The sequence below is a fragment of the Stegodyphus dumicola genome, chromosome 5 (assembly GCF_044657685.1).
Source record: "Stegodyphus dumicola isolate Sdum_Otavi_A_Nest chromosome 5, ASM4465768v1".
In the NCBI taxonomy this organism is placed as follows: domain Eukaryota; kingdom Metazoa; phylum Arthropoda; class Arachnida; order Araneae; family Eresidae; genus Stegodyphus; species Stegodyphus dumicola.
In genome coordinates this window covers 182245134-182265955 of record NC_140772.1, presented here as the reverse complement: position 1 = coordinate 182265955, position 20822 = coordinate 182245134, and the positions used below count along the sequence as shown (strand labels likewise).

General features: G+C 31.6%; 1 protein-coding gene across 1 annotated transcript in view; it reads right to left on the bottom strand.

Annotated features, from left to right (window-relative positions):
• Positions 1 to 20822, bottom strand: part of LOC118190667 (hephaestin-like protein) — a 51788-nt gene that overhangs the window by 13080 nt on the left and 17886 nt on the right. The window contains exons 7-12 of the mRNA XM_035361427.2: positions 20169 to 20340; positions 16099 to 16346; positions 11778 to 11971; positions 9123 to 9273; positions 7223 to 7435; positions 3377 to 3722 (exon numbers count right to left, since the gene is read on the bottom strand). Of these exons, the coding sequence (XP_035217318.1) occupies positions 3377 to 3722; positions 7223 to 7435; positions 9123 to 9273; positions 11778 to 11971; positions 16099 to 16346; positions 20169 to 20340 (1324 nt within the window). The remainder of the gene's footprint in view (positions 1 to 3376; positions 3723 to 7222; positions 7436 to 9122; positions 9274 to 11777; positions 11972 to 16098; positions 16347 to 20168; positions 20341 to 20822) is intronic.

Below are 20822 nucleotides of genomic sequence, written 5' to 3'. Positions count from 1 at the left end.
TAAAAAAGTTATCTATTAAAATGTTTTCTTAAGATAAAGCGTGCATGAAAGCTTGAGAAGACAGATATAAATATTTATTAAAGTAGGAAAGTATAAAACTGCAGAAGAAACGAATTAAACATTTTACTTTATAATTTCCTAAGTGTTATTTTAATCATAAAAGTGGCATAAATAAAATAAGATTATTTATGAAAGCAAAGTTTGTCATTATTTCCTGAGATTTTGTCTTATATAACTGTGAAACAATTTATTAATACTCTTATCATTTATAAGCTCATAATAACAGCAAAGACTAGATCATGATAAGTACTTAAAGATTAAAATATTTTCTTTCATTCACCTTGAACGTCATATTAATTAATTTGACTGATGTGGCATGTTGGGCACGGCAGATATCATACTGTCTGCTTACATTTTGAGATAAAAAATTTATTTGGAAAGGAATTTTAATTACAATTCAGCGAATCAACAATCTTTGTTTGGCTTTGATTTTAAACAAAAGCAAGAATTATTTTGAGAGCCAAAAGGTACAGGTCCTTCTTCATCAGGAGCAAAGAAATTCTGCAGAATTTCTTTATGTAATGATTTTCTGTGTACCTGAAAATCAATAGAGTCTTGATTGAAATCTACACAGAACACGAGGTTGTTGCTTTACCTAATTGTATGTTTTACCTAATTGTATGTTTTACCTAATTGTATGTTGCTTTACCTAATTGTATGTTGCTTTACCTAATTGTATGTTGCTTTACCTAATTGTATGTTGCTTTACCTAATTGTATGTTTTACCTAATTGTATGTTGCTTTACCTAATTGTATGTTTTATTTGGCGTGACTCTATTCTCTCTAAAATTTTACATATTTAATTTGGCTATATTTATGTTTAAAATAATGCAAAAGAAAATGCATTACATATTGCATTACATATTGAGATGTTTTCTGCTTAAATAAGGCAACAAAATCTGTTATAATTTAAAAAATTCCTCATATTAGGCAAATAAAAATATAGTTTGTTTAATATGCTAATGAAATGGAAGACTAAACCTTTTCTGTAAGAATTCCTGTTTGCGTCTGTTATGTTTTCATAGTTCATAAGTGTCATTTTACTTGATACTGGATCTGTGTCTTATCAACGCAAGGCTCACCAGCGGCCGAGCGGTAAAGTCGCTGAACACTGGTAGTTCGGTCCGAGGTTCGAATCCCGCGAACGGGCTGGCTGCATGGGTAATTTAGTGTTTTTCCCCATGTGTAACGTGAATGCGAGCCAGTTTTCCTTAGAAAGTCCTCCACGAAGGCATCCCTCTCCTTAGGCAGATAGCCCTCGAGGCTTTGCCGTAATTAAATAACCTAACCTAACATTATCAACGCAAAATGCTTTAAGCTAAGAAAACTGATATGTATACAATAAACCACGGACATATGGTTAGTGTAAACAGTGAGGCTAGATATTAACTTCATAATACAGAAAAAAAGCGATTTTAGTTTTTTGGCAGGATGCTAATTTTGTTTATTTAATTTTTCATACAAATCAAAGCACGGTTCGTCTATGCTTTTAAAACTATCGCATAACTAATATGCTACAGAAAATGTGGGCGAAGTGGTACGTGAGGTATTACTATTTTAACTTATAAAACTCTATAAAATATATAAAAAAAGGTAAACTTTCTCTACGTTTATCCAATTCTCAGTTCAATAAATTTCAGAAAACCCACCCAGATTTGTATATTTTTTTATTGCAGAGTCTAAAACTGCATTTGCAGGTAGATTATATATAAAAATCAAGAGCTTGACAATTCCTATTATATCTGTAATGTTGGCTTTTTACACACGTGTGAGATGAGTACTAAGCTTATCTCTACATATAATAAAAGAAAGAGTCTGCGCGTGCCTTTTCGTTCGTGCTGCGCGTAAGCTAATAGATCCAGGGCTGCGAAATTTGGTATAGGTGCATCTAGACAAGAGCCAGTAAACCTCGAAGCGATTTTTTCAAAATTCGAAACAGATTTTTCTATTTTATCTTTTCGATTTTATCGCATAATTTTGAATAGTTTCATTGTTTTAGAAATGTGGTTTTGATAATACTTTTTCATTCAATTGTATACTGGACTGCTGACTGCTGAAAATCAGCACTGTTGCCACTTGGAAAAATGAGAGCGATAATTCTGGGCAGGTTTTTAAATTGAATGTTTCTCTTGGATACTGGACGTTTATTGAAAGAAGGCAACAGGAAGTTGGTTAACTTATTTATTAGGATAATTAATATTTGTATTAAAGGATATTGCATATTTCATTGTAATTTTGTTATATGTAATACATTTAAAAAATTTTATGAAGTTGTTCTGCAGAGTAAAATTCTGCGCATTTTTTAAATTTAACGTTTAGTATTTCCTTCTGGCATTTTCCCGGTACAATTAAAAGCCAGACGAAGGCTGGCAGCGTAGCTGCTAGTTTTACATAAAATAGCTATGCAATGCTGGCTTTTTACCATTTGCGGATAGTAACAAACAGTTTATTTAGCTTTACGTTTCTTGTTTACGACACATCAGGAAATTTTACCTATAACTTAATATTTCATCTTGGTATGGTTTATTTTAAAACACGGAACGGCAAAGAAAGGACTTTTTTTTTGTTAAAACAAGGAACGAAAAAAAATTGGAACTTGGAAATTGCAATAACGGAACTTAAAAGCTATTTTGTATGCCTTTAATAATAAAATTATAAAAATTTATTAAATTTTAATAAAACTTTATTAAGCGAAATGTTTAGCAAATACAACAGAATGTATCTGTAAAAAAGAAAGCAGATACTTCATTACGAATGCAATAACAAAAGAGAGGGAGGAAAACCTACAAACTTGTTGATCTGACGGTCAGCTAACGCCATCTAAAAACTGCAAAAATAAAATTAAAGTAAATAATATGAGATAGTCGAAAGCTAAAACTTTGAAATAAGATGCCCGTACACATAGGACAAATATGGCTGCTCGAAAGGATTGCCCATATGACAAACAGACAAAAATTTTCATAAGTTATTCACCTTATAGCAATAAATACGGGCTTAAGGAAATTCAGTTGCCTCTTTAGTTATCTGAATTAAAATAGCAATTTAGCGAATCAATTTGGAGGTGATAAGGCAATGAAAATCATTGCAATATTCAAAAGTTTACAGAACTCGTTTAGAAGATTTAAATACTATAGAACTTTCTACTTAAACTGCCAAAAGTATCAGTCTCTTTATTTTAGGGGGTAATTGTATCATATGTTTAAAGTAAATATTTGTAACCCGAGGATATCTGATTAATATTCGTCGGAAAGCTAAATTATATTCTCATCCCAATAATACCACATGTAACGATTATTATAAAATAGGATAAACTTACTCATTGTCCATCAAACTACCTCCTACAACTAAATGTCTGTCTCTTGGTGCGTATTCCCATTCTTCATCTACTGCGGCCACAAAATATTCTCTAATTTTTCCTCCCCTGGCTGGCTGTAATTTTGGTTTGGGATTAGGGAGAGGAATCCGATAATTTTCCGGAATTCCTCCCGCTTCACGGTCTTTTTTTGTGATATCATCATAATATTCCACATGGCTGGAAATTTCATTGATATCATTGAAAACTTGTCTTTTTTGTCGTTTGTTGGTGCAATCTTCTACTCTGTACAGAGCTCGCATGCCACCAGTTAAGTGACTATTTGTCCGGCATTCAATAATCCAGTCTCCTGCAAAACAGAGAGTACAAATATTTCAATTCAGTACAGAGAAGAAATAATTTAAAAACAAGCCTACAAGTGAAAAACATTCTAAGTAGTAATAGTTCCCGTCACCGTTGATTCAGTATCCGCTGTTTGCAACGATCCCGAAAAGGATTTTAAAATAAAAGAAATAAAAACGATTCTTTAAATAAAATAAATAAAAAAAAAAAAACTCTCACAACAAACAAACAAGAACTGTAACATATAAGAGCTCTAGCCTGTCCAATATTGGCACAGAATTTCCACAATTAGCATGAATATGCATTTATGATACTCACATTTCGTTGCTTACGCACTACTTTGGTAAAATAATGTAATAGAATGGCTCTATGTACGATGAATTCTGCAGTAAAATGTGCAGTAAAATGCAGTTAGAGAGGAATGTGAAGAATCTTAAGAACTAGTAAGTGAATAATCACTTGAGTTCGTGAGGTAGAAAACATCAAATGAGAAGAGTGAAATAACCCTTTATTATTCTAACTAAAGTTTAACAAAACTCCGCCTTGGAGTTGTACAGTAAAGCCGACCCTCGGACTTCAACTTCAGAAACTAAGAAATAAACTAAGCTAATCTTAACTGAAAAAGACATAGCCGAGGCTATCAAAATTCCAATAGAGTTGACCTCTTAACGCTAATTGACTGCGAAGCTATCAAGGGCCTGAAGTACGGCCGAGCGTAATAATAGCTTACGAGAGAGTAGCCTAAAAAGGAGGACGCGTGCTAGCCAGAAAATCTGGTATCCTTTTTACTAAGACAGTAGAACTTCGCGGTTAAATACTGCTCTTTCTCATTAGCATTCAGACGTGATTCTGAAACTACGTTCTGGACGGAAGTGGTAAGTTGAAATTAAGAAACGATAGGAAAGGAAGTTTAACTCAAAATTTAACTGTTAATAAAATTAACATAATCCTTACAATTTAATAAATAAAACGCACTTGAAGATGCGTATATGTATATATCATAATGCGTATGCGTATATATCATAATGATTGTACATAAGATTAGTTTATGATGAATATATACGGGGAGTTCTAGAATAAATTTGACAGTTTTACGTACAGTAATTTATAATGGTTAGCTAAAAAATTATGATCTCTCGAACACTGTGAGAGTGTGCTCGAAGGAATGACGCAAATGTCACGTGACAAGGTGGGACTGCTATTTAACTTTTGAAGAGGATAGCGTTATTCTGTCGACTGTTGTCTTTTCGTGTATGTAGTGTAAGGAAAAGCTGCTGATTTAAATGACATTGATAAAGGCCAGGTTTTGATCCCCCATAGGGTAGGAACAAATGTCTCTAACACGTCACTGATCTTTAATTGCTGAGTTAGGATTTCGTAAGATGTTGTTAAAACTATGTATGAAAAGTGAAAAGAGGACCATAAAACCGGGAAGAGATGCCGAAAGGATTAACGAATTTACGACACATGATTAACGAATATGGATATCAGAGAGTCTCCTGCTTGGTGAAGACAAACAGTTGAAGGCTGCCTGACTCCACTGAGAGGTGAATGGAACGAAGGCTCAAGTTAAGTGGTATCCGAGCACGTATTTTATTAAACGGTGATAGACATGGGACTCCGTAGCAAATGTTCTCTCGTATGCCTCTGTTAATGCAGAACCATTGAAGTTTATGATTACAGCGGTCTTATGAGCGTTGTAGTGGGAAAATCTCTGGATTACCTGTTTTCGGATTACCTGGTTGGACGGATGATATTTTTTTTTTAAATTAACGTCGATGATTATATCAGGGAGGGCTATCTTCGAGTGAACAACTAATCAACACGTATACTGCATAATAAGTCATAAACGGGACGGTGATGGATGTATTATGCTTTGCGAAACGTTCTCAGAAGCTTTTCTATAAATGGTAGTTGTTATAGAACACATTACTACATCATTACTACTGTGGGCTATATGAATATCATTGCTGACCAGTTATACACTTTTATAGTTATAATCTTTTTCTCCTCTTCGTACTGAAAAGGGATTCATACGGCAGAACAAAGATCTTTTTCACAAGTTTGGTTTGAGGTTACTTTGCAGCAATCTCAGGATACATTTCAGTGGTTTGAGAAACATGCTGTTGAATTTCAGATGATGTCCTAGGCTCCCAATTCCTTGGATACTAAATTTATTCAGCACATATGTGATATCATGGGGTGCTAGAGTCCCTCTAACACTTTCTCGTTATCGATGGGAACTGCTTTATCTGGTACAATCTTGCAAACCTGGTACAATCTTCCTCACGTCACTTAGCAAGGACTTGTAGAAATTTTATCGTGTCAGATTGCAGATATTTTGCACGCCAAAGATGGAACCTTAAGAAGATGTCAGAATATTTCGGATGATAATTATTTAATACCTACAGTTTTTATTATTTTCAGTTTAAAAAAATAATTGTGTTTTATTTTAATACAAAAAATAATTTACTTTACATATCTAATTTCTGTAGCAATTTAGCTTTGTTAATTTTTTATCCGCAATGGGTTTCGATTAAAATATATAGCGGGGAAATTAGGTGCAACGTTTTTAGGGATAAAGAAGCTCACAGATTAAGTATTCCAAAAAACAAGTGCCACATAATAAAGATATAATTATTCTGGTTTTTAAAAGATATTGCGCCAAATGTTATTTAAAATAAAATTTATGTTATAACATAGAGTTAAATTTCTGTAATTGATGAGAAGCATGACAGATGAAATTTTAATGTGAATGAAAATTACTGACAGAATTTAAGTGGAATACTTGAATGTGAATAATTTTGTTATTGCTAGATTCTCAATGAAAGTTGTTCATGTAGATAGATTAGAATGAAAAGTGGAATTTTCAAAACATAATGTGTCAGTGAAATTACAACAGAAATATGAATGAAACAGTAATGAAATATCTACTAATCATTACTATTATTATATTTAAAGTTTCCTTCATTATGTTTATTAGTGCAAATGCATTTTTTTGTGTTAAATTTTGAATTCATTTTTTTATATTTTAGTTTAAATTTATTGACAAAAATGAGTCTTATAATTTTTATGTAGATTTGTGGTGTTAAATTTCAAATTAAAAAAAACTTAGAAATTGAGTAAGAAAAAAAATTACTCAGTTGCATATTTTAACTATTTTTTTTTTATAAAATCGTAATACATATGCAATTGAATATATAAATCTAAAATCTATGATTGGGAATAAGTATTTCCTATGGCAGGTTTAAGTATCTCATTTTACGAGTATACATAAACCCCATTAAAACAATACTGAAATTTTAAATTATTTTTGACTAAAAATATGATATTTTTGAAGAGACAAATTAATAAATCTATTTAAAACTTCTTGAAATTGTCAGTTTGCGATAGAGGAAAACAAGAAAAAGCAAAATCCATGGCCGTTGAACTAACATTCCCGGTCTTCTTTGCTGCATGATGCATCAAACATAACTTATCATTCTTTATAACTTAAACTGGACTTACCTTCATTCTCTGCTATCATGGAAACTGAGTACAGGATGCTTGGCACAACTGCAACCGTGTCCCTGTAAATGCCTCGATGCAAGAAATTATTGCCGTGAAAGTAAGCAGTATGCAGGTCAATAGATCGTCCTACCCCCATAATATTCCACACAACTTTATCACCCTTGCACATGCTCAGTCCTTCCAGGTTGCCGTACATTCTTCCATTAATAGCTGAAAAATTATTAAACTTATAAATTTTAAGGAGCATAAATAGTTATCATTTTTGCTGCAAGTTTGTTATATTTATTTATATTTAAACGATGATAAATTTGTTGACGAATATTCAAAGCTCTCGTAACCATTTTAATATTAGAAATCTCAATATTACAGTCAATTAAATCCGACATGAATTATTTATTTTATAGGACAGAATTGCTGAAGACGGCCATTTTTTAACTTTAAAATTGCTAACTTGAGAATGTTTTATTGAATGATATTTAAAGCACTGAATAGTGTTCTAACAATATCATAAATTCTTTTAAAGCAAATTAATTTTATGGAGATGAACAATGAGGAGTTGATAATATCTCATGAACGAAATGGTTAATTCTATATTAGGAAGATTAATTTTATTTATGTGCTTTTTTTCAATGTTTTGAATAAAAATTAAATTAATATTCTTTGACAGAATTATAAAAAAAGAGTTCTAGCGCTTGTAAAGAAACATATTTAAGCAGCCTTAACTGGCATAACACATGATTTTATTTTCTGTAATGAATTAAGTATCCAGTCTGTCGAAATGGTACATTTTTGCAGTTTCATGCTGATAATCCTGTAATAGTATTTTCACCCAAATGCAGTTACTAACAATAAACATTACTACAATAATGTCCCTAAAATATTTAGTTTTTGGAATCATGAGATTATTCGCTATTTATTTGTCCAAACTCCTTTCATTTACAGTATTGATTCTTAAACGTTTCTTTTATTTAAATCTCATTTTATCAGACAAATGCTCGAATGCTATTCGATGCTTCTTCGTTAATTTACGTTACCTCATTTCGGTTTTGTAAGTAGATTTAACGCGTATGTAATAAAGTTTATCAAATGTGCTGAAGGAAAAGATAATTTTTTTAAACTAAATTACATACACGTAACCAAAAAAAATTATAAAATAGCAAAAAGGCGTTAAAATCTTTTAAATATACAAGCGCTGTAAGAAAAGCATAATATTGCTTTTAAAAAATTCAAGGTACTATATTTATAAAATATAAATATACATTTATAAAATTCACATTATAAATAATACAAATTTTATATTTTATAAATGTATACAAAATATACATTTATAAAATTTAGATTATAAAATGTTTAAAGGCTTCTATGACGTCTAGTAAATTCTAAGTAACTCCTTTATGGGTTCCAATCTTTATCTTTAAGAATTCAAAATCTACATCATGCCAGCATTAAACTCTTCATGTCTAATATTTTCTAATTAGTATGCTTATCCGATGCGTTACTTCTAGAACAAAGGCAACATTAATCAAAACTTCAGTTTGTAGTATACAATGATATTCCCAGCTTATAGATTCAACATTAAAGATACAAATTATGTTCCATATTCGTACTGCACTATTGTTTTATCTTGCAGAGTGAAAGCTCCTTTACAATATTTATATTTTACAATTAAATATTCTTTCTTTCATATCTGTTACTTATAAATCCATAAGTACATTTCGAATATTTTTTGCATCTCCTTTTTAAATAATTTCTCATTTCTTATATAGATAACAATTTTTTAGAAATAATTGGAGAACAAGAAGTTTTATGGTAAATTATGGTTTATGGTAAATGATTTTATGGTAAATAAAATTTACATCAGAATAGTAAAATAGTTAATAAATTTAATTTAACTTACAATATCTTCTGTTAGCCAATCGAAAATCTCTGTCATAGAAATCTACACCATACGGGTCACTAGTGTATGCAAGAACACTATCATCAATGTAGTGAGATTCGTTTTCATCCAAGGCCGAAAACATCAAAGAAAATTCCCGATCCACATTTTTCTGCGAAGAAACATAAATTGAATTAAAATAAGGCACCGAATAATTATTGGAACTGTTAAAGCAATAAGAATGGGCGTAATATTCATAAATTTGCAGGACTAGTTTCGGGGGTTCAAGTATGGAATCTTTGTCTTCAGTAGCATGAAAAAAAGGAGACAAAAGGATTCTTTAGTCTAAAGGGGCTTTGACCCTGAAAGACTATTATTTTCGTTTTGCGATTTTGCGTTGAATCACCATAAATGTCCGTTTCACTTTTCAAACTGTCGCCACCAAATGTTAAAGTCTTGCATTATATTTGAAGAAATTAAATAATGAAAAATCTGCATAAATGTATGTCTATTTCTCGCATTGTGATAAAACAACAGTACATAGAGTCATCGAATTTTGAATGACGTAATCCTCCTACGAATATGGGCATGTGGAAGATCAAATTTGAAATTTGGAATTAATTTTATTATCGATTTCATATTTTGTAAAACTTTAACGAATTTTTTAATAACAAACTCGAGGATTTCAAAGCGAGCAATGGCAACACCCTACGGGAAAAAAAAAAAAAAAAAAAAAAAAAAAAAAAAAACCTTTTTATCTCCAGCGCGCGGAACTGTGTATCGGAAATTCTAAAGATAGGCTCATTTTAAAATTATTTTGCGACATTGCTATTGTATGGTTTAAGTGCAAAGAACATAATATTTAATAAATAAAGGTAACAAACAAAACGTTAAAAATGCCCCTTTGGACGTAATTTAAAATCTGAAACCTTTCATATTTTTTTTTATTATTTATTTATTTATTTTGCATCTCTGCAGCTGAAAAAGCAAGTTCTACATTTGAACCTTAAAATTCAGTGCTGCAAATTTATTAATATTATGTTGATTTCTTGTTGCCTTGACTCCTCCTATAAACATAAAGAAATTAAACATGCTTCTAATAAACAAAATCGAAGACATTATTTAAGATTTCAAAATAAGAATGAATATATGCGACATTACGTGACATTATTTTTTAAGATGATCAAATTTCTTCATGAGGCAATGTGATCTCAGTACTAAGTCAGTCTATTCCCATCTCAATCTTGACAGATTTTTCCGATTATGCTACTTATTCTAAGTAGAGTTAATGCTTTGACATACAAATATACTTTCATGATAACTTGTTAGAACTACTGCTTTGTTACAGAGCTGTTTCCGTTTGAAAGACTTGTCATTATGAATTAAGTCTTTTGGACCCCTTCAGGTTTTAAAACATTCCGTTATTTTATCTATTTTATCTAATACTGTAACTCCTGTCGTAACCAGTATGGTATAGTGCAACAAACTGCAAGGGAAAAAGGAGTAGGAAAAAATTCTTATTTAAATTTGGTTCTTAAGATTTGTCAAATATGAAAACTATTTATTACGAACATTATTGTCTTGACGTGAAAAAGAGGCGATTAAGAGTCATAAATTAATCCTTCTTTACGTTGAATACAAGAGTCGGAAACGAAAACTGAGTTATGAATGACGATGGAAAGACAGAGTCATAGCTAAGGAGCGCCCGGGGGGATTTTGCACCCTCTCATATTTGCCAAGAATGGAAAACATTTAATTCTAAACTTTCGTAACATCACTTTGGCGTCCCCTGGAATCTGCGCCCAGGCACAGATGCCCCCTTTGCACCCTCTAGCTACGCCCCTGTTAAAAGATATAGCTGGCTTGTAATGTATTAAGAAAAACTCACTCCCAGGCTGAATCGAGATATTTTCGACAACATGGCATATGATTTGATTAACCTAAGCACGATTTTTTAAAATAATCCTTGTGTGGAATTTGATTTTCTTTCCAGAGTGAAAGGTGATTCATATTTGAATCGCATCTTGAAAATGGGGCACAGATAACTGAAAATATATGTCTATGACCAGAGGTTGTCAAAATGTAAAACAATGAAGTCTTTTTTGTCATGTTGTATATATTGTTACAAATTATGGGTTTATGAATGCATTTTTAAATAATCACTCCAGATGAGCAGATGTATTTAAACTTGTGCTACGTCTCAAGGCAACTCATAGGAGCTCTTGGACAATAGTGTTCATTACATTGCATTTAAAATATAAAGGTTTATGATAAGGATCCCGAACATGGTCTGCTCCAAATACAAATTAATACATAAAAGTTTCAAGTAGATAATATACACGGCATTTTATTCAAAATTTTTGGAAAAAAAATCCATCTGCTCAGTAGTTCAAAATGCTCAGTAGTTAAGATTACTTTAACATCCTATTAGAGGGCACTTATTGGTCTTAAGCTGTTGTCCATTCTCCAAGAAATGCGGGCTAAAGAGGGCATTGGTCTCCAGCTTTGAAAGTCTGAATTGTCTATTAATGGGGAGTGTTCTCTAAACTAAACTGTACGTTAATGGAAGTTCAACTGCAGTTTTGGAAAAAATAAGCCGTCTACCGCACAGTTTCCTTTTTTTTTTGTATTATTGATTACTCTAAGGAGTTTGAGAAGTGCATCTTAATTTCACACCTGTCTTCCGTTTTTATCCAGAATTCCTTTTCTGCAGACGAGAAGAATGCCGTTTAGACCAGCATATGCATCTCTCTTGAAATCTTGGTCTGAGAAATACCTCCAAGGCAAACAATCTGGATCTAAATCACTTGGACCGTATTGCTTTAGAAATGTCCAATATATTACTTGAGTTTCATTCGTTTTAGCTGCACCTATGATAAAGAAAAAAGTAATAAATGTTTCAATATTTTAAAAGGTCTATTTTTTACGATTAAATACTTACTTTTACTTTTTACGGAACTTTTAAAAAATTTTTGGAAACCCTGCGTTTCTCAGTCAAGTTTTCAAAAAACTTGAGCTTTAAGGGCGTTCAAACATTTTTGTAACGATTTTTCAAAGATATATATGTAAAAAAAACCTTAGAATTTTATATTCTAACATTTTCAGTCTTATAGCCCTTTTGTTGAGCTATTATATTACATCTTGACTTGTCCTGAAAAAAATGAAAAGTTCTTTTCTTAAAAGATCAGGGTTGATTTTATTCCACTCCTACTTCACAATTTTCCAGAGTTCATCCAATGTTTTGTGATGCCGCTTATAAATTATAAAGAGCTTGTTTTAAAAGTCCAAATGCACAGTAATCCATAGGAGACACATCATGGGACTTAGGTAGGATGCATTGAAAGGGTATAGCTTCAATTCCGGTTTCATTTCTCATTTTACAAAACACAGAGCTGTAGATTTAGAGTTATGACTTGGAGCCTTATCCCTATGGAACTTAACTAGAGTGAAGATTGTTTGGATAAAGAGATGGATTCTTCTTTAAAAATAGGTGTTAAAACATACTTCTGTAGGCAATCCGAATTAATTTTGACACGTTTTCTACTCTCCTTATTTTAAGTTTTCCGTTATAAGAAAATCCAATAATAAAAACAAAACCTTTAGAAAAACTTTCCTTGTTTTCTATGAACCAACATATTTAGTCTTTTTCTCCCCTTTTTCGGTAGTAAATCGATCCTTTCTATTTCAGTCAGATAAATATAGCCAAGCCCCATCAACTCTAACTATATATATCCATTTTTCACCTGCCAAATACTTTTCATACAGCAATCTGCACATAAGTCTTATGCTGAGAAACATGGTTTCACGTTAGGCGATGAACATCATGTTCTTATGTTTAGATTAGCTCTAAATCACTAGTATGTATCACTAGTATGTACTTTTTTGGTTTTTACTTTTTAGCTTTTTCTTAGTCAGATGTAAACTTTGACGTTTCTTTCTTTTCATATTAATTATGTCACTTATTTTAAGCGCAAAAATATTAAAACCATGCTTTTCACATCTTTTTTAATAATTATTTAATAATTTTATAATTAGAGTATTTATTTTCGGACAGCGAAAAAATATAGCCTTCGATGAATTGTTTATTTTCAGCGACATTTTAAAGAAAAAATATTTTTAATGCTGCACGTGATAATCGAACCTTATTCAAATTTGATGCGAATCACGTTTGTATTTTTAAACTAATATTTAAATACATAGAGAAATCAAAATCGTTACAAAAATGTGTGAACACCTTCTTCATTTTTGCACATTTTGTGGCCATTAGTAACATTACATTATGTTACCCTCCCAAGGAATTTATCGTACATATACTACAGTTATTGCCATTCGGCGTTCTATAACACCTTTAAATTATATGTCAAATGAAATTGCTGCTTACTTTCATTAGACAATTAAAAGCGATTCTATCTTTATTTCTTTAACTTTATTTTTACTTTTTTGAAATTTGTATTATTAATACTTTATCTAACTGATAATTCTTATAGCTCAATATATTAAATACCTCAGTACAGAAAAACTGTTTGCACAGCACTTAAGAAGATTTTTTTAAATAATATTTCGAATTGATATAGTTCGTAAAACAGCTGATTTATATAACTTACGATATATCTAGTTAATAATTTCTATAAATATTTACTCCATTATTTTAATTTTTAAAGACATTTTTAACACTACACTGAAAAACCAACATATTATGACCACTAACTCAAGAATGCGTTGCGCGAATTTTGGCCCGAAAAACAGCTGCAACTCGCCTTGGCATGGATGCCACAAGTTCTTGGTAGATGACTGGAGACAGGTGTCTAAGTAGTAGTCACGCAAAGTCCAGATATTCCGACATGGTGATGTTTGAGCTCTGAGTTGCCGCTCTATAACATCCAAAATGTGCTCTAACGGGTAAAGACCCGGCGAGTTATGTGGCCAGGACATTAGCTGAAAGCTGTTGGACGATTTCATTTCCAGTTGGGAAGACAGACGCCATGTAAGGGTACAACTGATCCGCAATTATATTCAAATAGTTCTCAGCTTTAGCCTACTACAACTAAAGGTACCAGAGCTGCCCATGAGAAAATACCGCAAAGCATAATAATGCCATCACCAGTCCGTGTATGACCTGCTGTAGAGAGAGGAGGAACTATTCTCCTGGGAGACGGCATACCCTGACACGGCAATCGACATGATGAATGAGATATCGTGATTCATCCGACCAGGCAACCGCCTTCCACTTATTCATGGTCCAATCTTGATGTTCCTGGGCCCAACACGCTTGCACTTGGACCTGCATTTTATTGGGCTGTATCTGAGCCACTCTCAGGCGCCGATTTTTCTGTACCAAGCAGGACAGTCTCCGACGTTCTTTTTCTTTGATGACGCGTGGACGTTCAAAACTTTGGCGTCTGCTGCTGGTTTCACTGCCATTTATCCATTTTGCATAAATACTAACAATGGGAGATCGTGAACGGTCTACCAGTCGTGCAATTTCGGAGATACCCCTTCCGAGTCGTCGGGTCCTTACAATTTGCTTTCTAGCAAATTCGCTTAGATCAGCAGCCTTTACCATCAGTCGCAAAGATTAAGCGCTAGAGTGACTCCTTACATTCTCTAGCAGCAGTTCAAATACATTTCCACTTAATCAAATTATCCACTTAATCTTAGAAATCTGTTTTTTTTTTCATTAATTTAATTCCCCCGTTTAGCAATACAACGTCAATTCAACTTAACATTCTAGTACCAAGTACTGTTGCTAAGTTATCGTTATCTAAAATGTAACGATTGCTAATTTAGTACTGTTGCTGAGTTATCGTTATCTAAAATGTAACGAAACAAACTGAAATAATATTTAAAACTGCTAGAATTGTGCAATATGTATCTGGAAAATTATATCTTGCCTCAGCAACGTAATGATAGACATGCCTTAATTCCTCACAATCATTCTATTTAAAGCATGAGAATCTTATATTTTTCGGCATTTTGTCATTTCGTGTTCTTTGTCAAATAATTTCGAAGTGAATTTTCAAAGGGCCACTACTAGGTTGTTAAGGAATTATACAATGTATCTTTTTGGGGCTTTTGAATAAGATATTCTGTCTGAATAAGATATTAATGGTATTTGAAGACTGATGATGCAGAAAAAATTAGTATAGAATAAAAACTTAATTGTATGAAAAAAAGCACAGAAACAGTTTAAATTAAAACTTAAAGTCAAATATTATTTAATTGTGTTTTTAAATGGTATTTCAAATTATAAAATAAATTAAACTATTTCAAAGATTAAATGCTTTTGCAAAAGTGTATAGTATATGTTGTTAAAAGCGACTTTCGTTAATGATATTAATAGTATAAATGTAAATAATTGTATTAAGAAATACAATATTGTTTTTAGTAGACTGAATCTGCTGTTATAATTCAAAAAACAGATTAAATATCTTGCCTCCCAACCGAGATAGTGGTTAGCGACGCTGCCATACCGAAAGGCCCGGGTTCGAATCCCGGAGAAGGTATGGATGCATAGTATCTGTACGGCATGCAGTCACTCTAAATATGCGGCGAGCCCTCTTGAGGGGCTTAAAAGGCAGTACTCTTGAGAGGTTGCTGGTAGGGGAAGAGGAGCGGGAGACCTTCGGAACGCCATCCCCCAGAGGTGCTCTGTACGGTGCTCAAGGATCTTGCCAATGACAGACGCAATCTTAGTCTCCTTGCCACGGATATCGTAGGCTTGTTCTGATGATACTGTCAGACAAGTGAGATTAAGTCACAACAATACCTTACACAACACTAAATGGCATTAGTTCTTAGAATGGGAAATTTTTCAGGCCGCATATTCAAGTCAAATGATGAGACCTGACAATTTTCCAGATCACTTGGAGACGAAAACTTTGGAAAGCAAGTACTTTCACTAGTATGTCTACTGTCTACCTTTCTTCTAAATACGTAAACATGAAGAGTAATATATGCATAATCATTTTGATTAACGGTAAAGAATGCATTAACTTACCGTTTCTTAGATAGTAAGCGCCATGGGTGTCGATCGTGTAAGGAAATGAAGCAAGGTTTTTGAAAGTGATTTTAAGAACATCTCCAATCTCTGCTCGAAGAGTAGGTCCCATAACGGCTAAATGCAAATCTTCTGAGGATCGAGGTTTTTGTACGGTGAAAGTAGCATCTGTGTATTCTCTGTAGACTGCTTTACGATAGATGCCTCCAATTCGATGGGGTCCTTTCGCGAAAAATGGTGCAGAGTAACTAAAAAAGATTTACGCTTTTAATACTTTATTGGTATTCGTTGAATTTTATTCACACTTTTTGCTTTAGTTAATTAACCACAAAATTTATAGTCTAATTTTTTACAACTTATTTTTAAAAATAATGAGTCAAATTAAGATTATCTTCAGACTTTGTTTAAGTACCCAGCTTTTATTTAAGATTTTATTTCTTTTGTTTTTCGATTCCCCTTAACCATGTCCAGATAATTTAAGCATTGCCTACAAATTCAAGTGAGCTTCAAAATAGATCGAAAACAAAAATCGAGAAAGTAGTAGGAACAAAATACGGCCTTCCAATGTTCAACAAACCTGGGTCACAGCATTTTGTGGCTGACCGTGGTTTGAAGGCAGCAACATACTTCGATGGAATCAATGCCAACAAGTGAGTTTAAATTATTACTAGCTGAAATGTTTGATTTGATGAAAGAATTAGCCTTCGATTTAGATGACTAGAATTTATATTAGGCAAAATTCGAAAAATAAGGCAAAAATCATCTAGAACAATTTTTATAGAAGACTATTTTTAAAGGAAGTCCCTCTTCTTCAAGGAAAATGTACATTTAGAAGAATTTTAGTTTATTAGAAAAAATATATATATAGTATTTTTAGAAGAATTTTAGAGAAGTCTCTCTTCTTCAGGGGGAAAAACACTCTGCTGTATGATCTGGCAATACGTGATTTAAGCAGATAGATTAAAGTAAATAAATTAGTAAATAAAGGAAGCAAAAATCATAACATCATAAAGCTATTTGCTGAGCAAAACAGAAACTAAAGGAATTAAAAGACAGATTTCGAAAAGATTTGAAAAAATGTATTAGAATCAATATTACTAATCAAAGTTTATACATTTCAATGAATGGGGAAGTTTCATGGAAGTCTATTTCACAAATAAAAGTAGTGTCTTTAGCGGAATTGAAGTTAAAATAATTATTAAAGGGCTAAAGATGATGAAATATAGCAGATTTTTTCCTTTTCTGAGAAAAGACTGACTTTTGTTTCATCGAAATTTTATTGCTAGCTTAAACTAGTCGACATACAAAAGCCAAATTGGTATAAATTCTTATTAATTCTTATGATTCAAAATCTGAAGAGTTTTTAAAAAACTGAAAAACAAATTTAATTAATAGAAAAGGAAAACCTCGGGAAGAAGTCAACAAAGTTTAATTGAAAAGAGAGGTGGGGATAAGATTATTGTAGTTTTTCTAATAGGAAAATATTTTTTTTATTAAGCTAAGAAAAAATTTTTAAAAGCAAATAGCTTGTAATTGTTGAGTTCCAGAATAATAGAAGATATGAAGAGGAATCTATAAGAACATGAGAAACATACGGGCAGAAGAAAGTTTTTTTTATACGTATTTTTGGCAGAAAGACAAGAATTATCAGAAGTAATCAGATAAGCAGAGAGAGGTTTTAGAAAAAATAATAGTGTTGAAATTAAATTTTTTACATGTGCTTCGTGTGTGAAATCAATTGTTGTTTTGATAGAACTTATAATAAACTAATATAATACTTGAATAATATGAGCTTATAATATACTAAATCATGTCTCTCGCCTTTAAAAGAAAGTAAGTATCATCAAAATAATCAATCCAAAATGAAAAACAAAATCTGATGTGAACCCCACATCAGATTGATCAAACCCTCCTTGTACGACCTATTAAATTATACACATTTTTGGATGTATTTCATTTAAATTTATTTCCTTGAATTATTCTAAACGATTCCTCATCGAAATTTTCCAAATGTAAATACAGGAATCCGAAGACTTAAAAGTTAGAATTCGTTATTTGTCGAAAATTGTTATTTTTTAAAAATTGGACATTGCCAAAACATGAATATTTTTGTCATTTGAAACACTTCCTCATAAAACCGATTCCTCGTAAACCTTTCCCAAATCTGAGTATGCATAGGAACCCGGAGACCACATTAAAAGTTAGATTTCGTTATTGGTTGAAATTTTTTTAAAAATTTGACATTGCCAAAACATGAATAATTTTGTCATTTAAAACACTTCTATAACTGGAAATATATGACTTAAGACCTACAATTGCGAAAGGGCCAGTAAGGACTTTTAAGTCATTTAAGGGGATGGATATATATATATATATATATATATATATATACGAGTACAGTTTGGTACTGCTGATTGCAATAGAAAAAGGGAGGGGCAACTGTAGTCTTATTTCAACGTTTCTCGAAAATTTCCACCTTCTGCGGCTAATCGTTTTGAGTTGCGAGAATTATATACATACGTACAGACGTCACGAAAATAAAAATCCCTTTTGAATCCATTTTAAATCCATTTTACAGTCCGATTTGGAAACAAATTTCCTTTATTTTGTCCGTACATACAGATGTCACACAAAAAAACCACTCAGATGGATTCGGGAGCTGTCAGATTGGCTATTTCCATTAGATTATGATATCCGAATTTTTCGTGATTACAATACTTCCTTCACTTAGTACAGGGAAATAAAAAGGTACTCCTTTTAAATAATTTGACCTCAAAATTGTGTACATAAATAACGTTAATCTAAATTTTGCTGTAGTAAATTAATTTGAAATGCGTGAAAGGTTTACTTTCTGATGTGTAAAATATTTAAAAAATGATATTTCGTTTCTTATTATTGGGCTCTTATGTGCTGTTTAGTGAGATAAAGTGAAATTTATGTTTCGCAATCTTAATTAATGTAATCTAGTGGAGTATTTACATAACATTTTGTTGAGATAAAACAGCATGTACGTAAGTAGTCAGCGTCAACTGCCATAATATATTCTACTCATAAGAAAATTGAAAAATTAGAGTAAAACTGAAAGTAGTCGAAATTCTTATAGTTAACATAATTTAACCGAAGTAAAATCATTCGCTTTAATTTAGCATAATGCGTAATGATAATTCTTTTAGTCTTATAATCAGAGAATTAAGGTAAAAATGACACATTTTAAAGTTTACAAGAAAGCATTATATCCAGAAAAGATACTTGAATATTTAACTGTTTAAAAAAAGATAAATTATATAGAAAAGTATAGGAAAAAGTACTTACTTAATTCCTGCACTTACAGACTGGACTACAGAGACTAGAATCTTTTAAGGTACAAATAATAGTGCATTAAACCTTTGAATGCTTTTGCAAATATTTTTTGTGTTATTTTGTGTTCTTCGAATTATAAGAAATACAAAGCTCCTAAAATAAAGTGATGTTACTTTTACAATAACATAAGAGAGATACAGTGCTAATAGATATATTTTATTACACGTGGGTATTGCCTAAAATGTCAAGTAGGAAAAGTCTTGAAACAATGCACTTGGCAACAAAATAGTGATTCTTTATATGTCATGTCTTTTTATGCCAATGAAGCCTACTATCCAATAATGAAATTTTACTTGAGCAAAGTGAATTACCGGTGAGTAAAAATTAAATTTTAAAAGGCAATATTATCAAGTTAATTAAGGTCAAGCTTCCGTTTGACAATGCGAAAAGTGAACGTTTTCTTCTCTAATCTTTTATAAGTTTTTATTATTTCTACTTCTAAAAATATACTTCTTTGAAATTACTTTTTGTTTAATTATTTGTATGTTATATATTCGCAGAGGCCCCGTTAGTACTTTTTGATTTATTTATTGAATATTTTCTCCCACGTTGTGATAGCCGAAATCTATTAAACATGTTTTTTGAAGTTACTATTAAATATGTATATGCTTTATTTTTTGTGTTATGTAAATATTTGTTATTTTTTCAGTAGGTTATTGATGGCCTTGAACAAGGGCTCTCATCTCTCGCATTGAACAAGGGCTAATTACCTGTCATCAGTGAGATTAGTTCCAGTCAAGAAGTTGAAGCCAGATGGAGCATAGTTCCACTCCACATCTTCAGCTGCGATGAATACCTCTCGTAGTACTCCTTTCAGAGCTTCCTTCTCGTCTGGTCTTGAGTTATTGCACTGCCGAACACGGAAAAAGGCCTCCATTCCAGCTTTAAGAAATGTTTTATTGTTAAGTTTATATAAATAATACAGTTAAGTTTAATATAAATACATACGTGAGTTTAATATAAATGCATACGAATAACCATGCAGATTAATATAAGAGTAACATAATGTTACTCTTATATTAAGCTGCACGATTTAAGTTATATTTGTAACGTAATTTATTTTAATTAACCAGTTACAATGATTTTGATCTTTACTATTATTTCTTCCTTCTCTATTCCTCATCAGAATGCGAATTAGCTTTTAGCGTATATATAAGTTGAGGGTTTTAGAAGCTTACAGACAGAAAGAGGGAGTTTGGGCAGTATCACTGTGCTGTTAGAGTTAGTAAGTTAGCTGTTAGTACGATAACGGTTTAATAAAATTTATTTTAATTTTTTTTGACACTAAATAAATAATTAATATATCAAATAAATAATTTATATAGATAATTATTTATTTAAAACTGAATTCATCTCGCGAAATT